Here is an 8,813-nt window from a genome sequence, read left to right as displayed (position 1 = left end):
TTGCACTTTCTTTTTTTTACCACTGAAATACATTTCAACTTTTTGCAAATAACTTTAACAAGAAACGTTTTTAAGTAATCGGTGGTTGTAGAGATGGTATACTTTCTATACGCAAGCGCTGATCTGGCCTGTGTTCCAGACTACTAACTTGAAAGTAGAGGATCTATTACCCTGGGTACCAGACTCACTATATATAAAATAAAATAGAGAGCTCTATTATTTTATATAGTGAGTCTGGTACCCAGGGTAAGGATCTATGTAACCGAGAGCCAAATCACGTACGAAGATTGAATTGAATTGTTTGCAGAATTATCACAGATCTTTTTAATCATGCAAGAAGAATTGCTGATATTTCTGAACGGTCATTACATTTACACAGACCCTCTACTTAGGGGTCTGGAGCACAGGCTCTACGAAATGTACTTTGGATACAGCTTTAAGTTGCCAGAAACCGTCTCCAGAAATGTGCTAAAAACATCTGTTCTTATCATACTTGGATGGTGCGCCTTTCAACAGCAGCTCATTCTTTCTCAATCTCATTTGAAATACAACCGGTGAAATTTTTTTGTAGTTAAAGGTCTTCGAGCGCAATGAAAATTAGAAGGTCTCAATTTAGTTGCCACATTTCTATACAAATGCTTTGGAACAAGATTGAAAGAACAGTAGAACAATACTGATTCCCAAGATCTTCAAACCCCGGATTCTAATTATTAGTTGGTTATATAGATTTTTCGCTGTAAAATAGCTTTTTGATATTGCGTATATTTAATTTTTTCGTGCTTTCGTAATTAAAAAACTGTACTATTAAAAATTGAGTTGATATTAACGTTTGACAAGTTGTTGTAGAGGTTATTCTATTAACTTTTATTGTTATTTTTATGTTGTAATTAGGTTAGAGGCCATCTTGGCCTAGATACCTTTTCAATAAAAAAAAAGAAAAAAAAGGGGGGGTGGGGGGGGGGGTGCTTCAGACATATTCTCAAAAACCAAAAGCAATAGAAAGAATATGAATTAGAAGATATGGGATGTGGCATTAATAACGGGGCTTCAGTCCCCTCTTCCGCTACAACTGGCCCTTCTCCAAGATAGACACTTGTTGAAAAACTTCTTTCTATTGTACACGGCCAGCTGGTCTGCACTTAAGGACCACTGCGTTCCGAAAATCGTGTTCCAACGATCAAGCTATTTAGTGGTTAGACTTGTGGAAAACATCTACTATACACAAGGAAGACTGGTGGCGAGGTTCACTGCTCTTTCTATCGGGGTTAATCTTACCTATAGCCAAACTGTCAAGGAATGCAAAATTACTTGAATATTTTGAATATGAATCAAAGCAGGATAAAATCGTAATCTTAGCTTATCTTGCTGAGTCGCCCGTTGAGCTATACCGCAGAATAGAGATCTCTATTTTGTGGCTATACATAACGGTACATAAGAAAATTTAGATTGCAAGCGCTCTCCTTCGCAGAAAATTTAGGATGCTGTCTCGCCTCGCTGCCAGGAAAGGTGGCTTGAAAAAAGCCTTATTTTGCTCTTTTCGTGTCAGAGATGAGCATGTCAATTCATTGTACAGACATAGCTTTAAAAGCTGGTTGACACATCAGGCCTACAGAAGCAGGGCCAAACAATAGAGCTTTTCGCAAAACAATAGAGCTTTTATAAAGACCTTTTGCTATGATTTTCAAAGTCTCCCTTGACCCCCCTCCCCACTTTCCAACCTGCGTCGGAGCCCATGTGAAGTTGTTAAAAGTTACAGTCAATGTCAGTCATGCTGGAAAATGTCAGCCAAAATGGCGAAGAGGCTAGAAGCTGCAGAAATGTGGTTCCTAAGAAGAATGCTAAGAGTTTCGTGGGCTGACCATGCATCAAACGAAGAGGTGTTGGGAAGGGTAGGCAGGGAAAGGAAGCTGTTGAAGACAACCCGAAGAAAGCAATTGGAATTCTTGGGACATATAGTAAAGAAAGAGAAATTAGAAAAACAACTGGAGGAACGATATAACAACAAATGGGATTTTACATCTAGCTAGGAGCAGGGAAAATTGGAACATCATGATCGCCAACGTCTGCGGACAGGGCACTTAGAAGATAAAGAAGAAGAAGGAAACATTAATTACTTGCAGTAGCCAGGAACAATCATCGATCATGCTCCATCATAGATGTTGTCAAACAATTTATTGCTTGATCTTTTAATGCTTGGTCCGCGAAAAAGAAACCTAGCAGGACTACCATCTCCTTCCGTCATTTGCAACGTGGTACCGTAGCATTTCGCATACCGTCTGCATCTGATAACGGCTTTTGCATCTTCAGTATGTGAACAACGTGACTTACGTTGTTTACATACCGTAAATCCTCGAATTGCCCCCCTCTAAAAAGTTCCCCCTCGAATGAGCCCCCACCCTAGAACTACAAATTGTCAATAAGCCCCCCTCGAATAAGCCCCCACTGCTACTGTAAATTCTCGAATTGACCCCTCCATTTGATGATTTTTGCCATCTGAGGTTACCTTTGGCGTTTTATTGAATTACCACAACAAATTCATACTTTTGGTAGGAATTAATTGAAGTCTCATAAATAAATTCCTACTATAATAAACAAGGTCTTTTAATAATGTCTTCTTAATGTCTACAAAAAACCCTTCGTATGAGGCCCTCTCGAATAGTCCCCAGCCAAAAATATAAGAATGAATTAGCCCCCGGGGGACTAATTCGAGGATTTACGGTACTGAATATCGACGGTAGCCAATCCCCGCAAAAAAATACGGAACTGGTTTCCAGCACTCCATATAGCGGCGCAGGAGCATTCACTTCATCGCAGCAGCTTTACTTATTCGAAAATGGCGGCAAAATCGGAACTGAGCACTGTCCCAGCAAAGAACCCAAGGCTAGAAGAGATTAAATGGATGCTTCAGGTACTTACTTCAATTTTCTTCAACTAAGAATTTTGTAATTCAAAATTGTTGAAGTTCCGACGCTTGCAACCGTTTCTATGCAAACAACAAATGCACATGGCACGAGCCATGATGTTGGTGTTGGCCAAAGAGTCAAGCTGAAAATCTTTTTCAGCAAGCAGACAAATTTATTACAATATACTAATACAATTACTAGACATTTAAAATTAGAAAAATAAATAAGATCAGTAAAAAATGGTATTTTATTATGCTGAAGGACACATTAATAAAACTAACGATGAACTATTGAGAATGTGTCCTGCTTGACGTAGGTACTTACTAATAATGATATTATGTAAAGATTTTAGTTTGAAATGAACATTAAAGAACATTAAAAATAATTGATAAAAGAAGCATAATAAAAAGGTCATAAGAAACTAGCAATAGGTGTAGGGAGGGTTTAGAAGTGTATTTAAAGTTTGAAGTGGTTGAAAATCAGGTAAATTTTTATCATCCTTTTATGAAGGTATTTTTGCTGCTTAACTCCATCAAATGTTAAGAATTTTTTTTAAAGTTGGTAGAAACTGAAGGAAGAGAAAAACCAAGATTGGACTGCCTAGTATTATACTGATGTAATTTGGAGGTTTTTGATGAATTCAGTTTGATGAAAAGTACGATGGTTATCTTGGTTAATTTGAAACATGGATTTGGCATTCAAGCGTTTGAAAATTGGCTCTGAGTGTGCAGTATAGCAAGCAAAGTAAATTACTCTAACAACCTTTTTGTTTAGCTACAATGAGAGATAATTGGTTAGCTAAGAGCCATTGAGGAACATTATTTATTTAAAAATTCACTGTTTCTTCTATAATATTAAGGTTTTTTCAGCAAACAGAATGCTTGTGTCATCTGCAAAAAGACAAAATTCAAAGACTTTTGAGGAGCTGTGTGTATTGTTAATATATTGTTAATATAAGGAGGGGCCTAACAGTGACAGAAATTATTGGGGTATGGGGGTATAAGGGTCCAGCCAAAAAATCACCTATTTTTAACAACATGTGCAGTTTCTTTAGAATTAGACATGATCCAAGATGATATCTTGTCAGAAATTTATAGGCCTGCCCCCCCAAAATTAAAGCCTAAATTTCCGCCACTATGGGGCCTAATACACTCCCTTGTTGGACTCCATAATCAATATTTAATTTCATTGATCTTTCACCATTCACAGAAACTATTTGAATTCTATTTATCAAGTAAGATTTAAACCATAGGTGTCCTATTCCCCTAATTCCATAGTACTTTAATTTTAAAACAAAATATTTTGGTTGACTGTATCAAATGCTTTGGACAAATCTAGAAATATGCAACATGAGGTCAGTTTTTCCTCAATGTTGTTAGCTAATTGTGATTGAAGCTCCAGAATTGCTGAAGTAGTAGATTTGTTCTTTTGGAAGCCATACTGATGTTCAAAAATGATTATGTTTATTTAAGAATTGGACCAAGCAGTGATTCATTAATTTTTCTAGTACTTTGCAAAAAATAGGGAGAATTGAAATAGTACAATAGTCTCTATTGTCTAGCTTTTACTTGCTTTTATAAATTAGTGTCACCTTAACAAATTTGAGCTGGTCAGGGGTTCAAAGGCCCTTGTCAAAATTAAGAAAGATTTTGGGGAGACTCAGCCCCCTTTTAACAAGCCAGTACAGCCTGGGGGTATAACTTTAATAGGCTGAGGATGGGGATGTGCCATTTTAAACATGGAAAAATACCCTAAAATTTATAAGTTTTTCAAAATCCCTGCCCCTAAATTTAGATGCAATTTGAAAAATACATACCCTTACACTTAATTCAAATTTACAAAAAGACCAACAACTTTTTGCTCTGAATTCTTAGCAATTTTAGGCCACCATTATGAGCCAGATATTGAAGTATGAATTTCTTTGTAATTCATTTCGGATACTGCTCCCAAAGAAGTTTGAGATTATCAGTTTTGAAGAGGCTACCAACATGAGATCAAGAAATATAGGAGCTCAAAGCAACATTTTGTTTCCACCTCACAGAATTCTGCATCAGAGCCAAAGTTGTAAACTTTAAAGAACCATATCTCTGGGATGCTGTTAGACATCAAGCTGAAATTTCAGGATGTTCCTATCTTATGTATATGAAAATTTTCAAAAATTTTCATGAAAATCTGAAATGGTGCATGTGGAACTCCTAGTCCACTTGGCATGGAACGACCCATGGGGTCATTCACATAGTACAAACACATGGAGAGGCATCTGACAAAAAGCGTACGTTTGTGCACAGGTAGAAGTGGGAGGGGGGGGTAGGGGTAATGGAATTCAAGTATGTACGTAAAGCGTTTTTTATGATATATTTTTTTTAAAAAAAGTCTGCATTGATCATCGATTCAAAGATAGAGCTATGGATTTGGGTTTGCTTTAAACTCTTAGGCATCATTGCTTTGAGACTGTGTGTGTGCAATGAGATTGAATATTGTGAGTGACAATCCAAATTATATTAAGCTATGCACGAGTTTTTTCTTGCCAGTTTATTTCAAATTGTTTAAATATAAAAGAAATATGATACGCTTTCTTCACTCCTAAAAGTCAGTTTCTTGAGGTCTAAAAGTAACTAAAAATGAAATTGTCAAAAGAGCTGCAAAGACCCTAGAGTTTTGGATTGGTAGGAATGCAAATTTTTTGAATGAATGGGAGCCTTACCTTAAGTACTGTAGGCCACACAAGACTTGATTCTATAGATCATAGCGAACAAACAATTGGTTATGGCTGTTTTGATTATAAACCAATGTATTTGTTTTTAGTCCAAGAAAAAGAAAAACCCTATTCATCTAAAAGTGTTCTGTTATCTAAAAATGTCATGGATTGTGCCAGTGTGTTTAAGCAGTTGTGAGTAATCAGATGAAAATACCTGTACCAGGAACACTTGGTTGGTCATTTTTTTCCAAAGTTTCATCCAATGTATAATAATCAGTTTCGATTTTGAGCAGAAGTTTTTTTGGAGTTAAAATCTTGGCTTATCATCGAACATCACAGTATAATCAATATTGGTAGTTTTTGAAACATGGCCTAAATTGAGGTACCTATCAACTTTTAGGAAATGGATTGTCCCTTCATTGAAGATGATGATGACAGTTGGGTGTTAAGTTTTTTTCAACCATGTGAAGCAAGAATGAGACTTCTCTCATGGCTTATTGAAAAGTTGGTTTTTTCCACTATGCTCTTTATTCACTTGTTTTGATTGCTTAGGCTAAGATAAAGTTAACATCCAGATTTGGTTGTTGATTTAAAAAGCTTGTTAGTGGCTTATAATCATGCTATGTTCCTTCTTGCCTTGATTTAAAAGCCAACATAGAAGAGCTCACAAATTGTAGGAATATTTCATGTTTTTGATAAAAGTTAATAAGTAACCATGTAAAATATAGTTGCAAGTGATGTTTAAATGTATTTTCGAACTGTTTCTTTTAAAGACTTCTTGTTGACATATTTTGACCCAATCTGACCTTCTAAATCAAATATATTGTATTTAAGCAATAAATGCTCTTTGAAATTTGAACATCATAGGGGAGATTTAATTTTTTATGAGACATACTCTGTGGACAACATGTTATTCAAAATGTATTATATTTTTAGATTTGATCCAAAGTTTGGAGAGATTCTCTCTAAGCAGATGCCTTCAGTAGACCATCGGATTGAATCAAGAGTACAGAGTAAGGGTCTGGCTATGTTAGGAGTTGGTTACCCTTTTTAAGATGTATTTGATCAGCTTTGTTAATAATTAGTGATGATAGATGAAATGGTTCTGGAAAACATAAACAGTATCACAAAATGTGTATAAACTAAAGTTCATCTGTCTTTACTAGAATGCAAAGTTTTGCAATATGGTACATTGCTGAAGATTAAACATGTTTATTAAACTGCATTTTAATGCTGAGATTTTGAACTTTTTTAGAGATGCTGTTTATTTGTAACCTGTTGGGTGTTTGTCGAGCCGATGATTTGGAACTTATCAAGGTAATTTGAGGCAGGCTTATTTTCTATATTTAAAATTTTGGTTTTCATGGTAGTTATCAAAGTTTATCCAAAGTTTATCTGAGTTTGCCAGAGTTAGTTTCCTTGGAATAGGGGGATTCTGTTTATAGCTAAAGACACATGGAAAGATTGGTGATATTCATATTTTGTTCACTGCTGGCCAATATGATTTACCAGTAAATTGAGAGGACGATTTTATTAATAAAATCCTTTTGGTATCTTATGAACTTGATGCTACAATGTTTTGTTGGGTTTTGCGATTCTATACCTAAACTTTTTTCCAGGGAACAGCATCAAAAAAGAAACAGATGATATTTTTGGAAAATCTCTTAGAGCTTGTTTTAACATCAGATAAAGCTAATTTTGTTGTCAGAAAGGAAAGAAGCAATCCAGATTTTAGCAGGTGATTTGAAACTATTTCATAGCCCTTGTTTGTTTACATGAAAACTGAAAAACTGAAAACCTCATCTAGTTGGCATATGTTAATTTATTGATAATATTTGTCTATTGATGTAGTCCAGTGCTATTCCATTTATAATTATCTTTGGATTGTTATATATTCTTTGATAAAGCATCCTATAGTTTCTTCAAAAAAATTAAAGTCTCCTCAAAAGATTTGGATAGTAAGTTTGTTAACGAGATATTACTTAATGAAATTTTATATTGCAAATATTATAGTTTATTGATATTGCAAGTTGATATAGTTCCATCAGTTGTTTGCATCTTTAAGGGATTTTCACTCTGCAAAGAGAAGGTACTTTGCTATATTATAGTTATCATGTACTAGCTCTTATTTTTAGCTCTTATTTTCAGACCTCTTTCTTCCTTGCATTTTACTTTTAAATTTCTTTTGATTTGCTCTTTTTGGGGATTTTTTATTTCTGTAGTCAATTTATTTTGGTGATTTGATGTTGCTGCACTTTATTGTTTCAGCACGTCTCAAAATCAACTGCCTACTGAAAGGGAAATGTTTGAGAAGAGTTGCAGATTCATTGACAACCTTGTCAGACAAGAAGATGTAACAGAGTTGTTTGCATCATCAGTCACTTTGTTTCCTCCAGACCTAGAGAAGGGTTTCACAGAAGATGCAGATAAGAAGAAGTACAGGTACAATGTCTAAAGCACTTCAATTTGCTCCCATGGCAGCCTGAAATGTGTTTCAATTTTTAGCCACAACAATTTCAAGCAGCTTTAAAATCTCCACAAGTGTATACATATGTATATATAAACTAGTACGGCTCAATATATCTGGCACACTGATTTTTTGCACCTATCCATATCATGCTGCTAATTTACCAAGCAATCTTTAGAAAAGCAATTGCTACAGTGTGTTGGCCAAAAACTACATATCCAAATGAATTGTGAATTGAAGCGGATCAATGGAATGGAAGTGCAAGTATTTGAAACGTTTTCATCGGTTATCCTTAGAATTACTGATGAAGCTGATGGGTCTTATCGAAAAAAGGATTGTTTTTTCCTTAGGCATCGTAAGTCCTCGTTGTATTAGTCAAAAAGACATGGCAGTCTAACTTGTCAATTCTTTTAAGTTTGAATTTCTAGATGCAGTTAAAGTGTGGAACTATTTTGTTTGGCACAAAGAAATTCGCCCATATTGGTTGTTTTTCTTACATTTATCACCATTGTCTCCGATCTGTTTTCCTTTTTTGATATGTCGATTTTATAACAAGATCTGGGAAATAATGAAGCTCTCAGTCTGGCACACCTCAGAGTAAGGATGAAAATGAGAGGCTTGACAATATACACCGAATTCGATCTACAACGGAGTATTTCTATTTCCTTGCTTAAAGTTTTCAATCGATGTTCTGACTTTTTATCCTCTGAGCAGTGTCAGGCGAAAACTTTATCATGTCTTAAAA

General features: G+C 35.2%; 1 protein-coding gene across 3 annotated transcripts in view; it reads left to right on the top strand.

Annotated features, from left to right (window-relative positions):
- The first annotated feature begins 946 nt into the window (after nt 1-946).
- LOC135693815 (HAUS augmin-like complex subunit 7) overlaps nt 947-8,813 on the top strand; it is a 33,910-nt gene continuing 26,043 nt past the window's right edge. For 2 of the 3 annotated variants that reach the window (XR_010517038.2, XM_065212391.2), the window contains exons 1-6: nt 947-2,908; nt 6,002-6,105; nt 6,538-6,614; nt 6,857-6,918; nt 7,221-7,339; nt 7,870-8,043. Coding sequence is in view for 2 of the 3 variants with exons in the window: in XM_065212391.2 (XP_065068463.2) it covers nt 2,834-2,908; nt 6,002-6,105; nt 6,538-6,614; nt 6,857-6,918; nt 7,221-7,339; nt 7,870-8,043 (611 nt within the window). In the remaining variant the exon portion in view is untranslated. The remainder of the gene's footprint in view (nt 2,909-6,001; nt 6,106-6,537; nt 6,615-6,856; nt 6,919-7,220; nt 7,340-7,869; nt 8,044-8,813) is intronic. The other variant, XM_065212390.2, reaches the window with a different exon arrangement.

This window comes from Rhopilema esculentum, chromosome 11 (genome assembly GCF_057945365.1).
Source record: "Rhopilema esculentum isolate cy_ngs chromosome 11, ASM5794536v1, whole genome shotgun sequence".
In the NCBI taxonomy this organism is placed as follows: Eukaryota; Metazoa; Cnidaria; class Scyphozoa; order Rhizostomeae; family Rhizostomatidae; genus Rhopilema; species Rhopilema esculentum.
The sequence above is the reverse complement of the archived record's forward strand: the minus strand, read 5'-3'. Positions and strand labels throughout refer to the sequence as shown.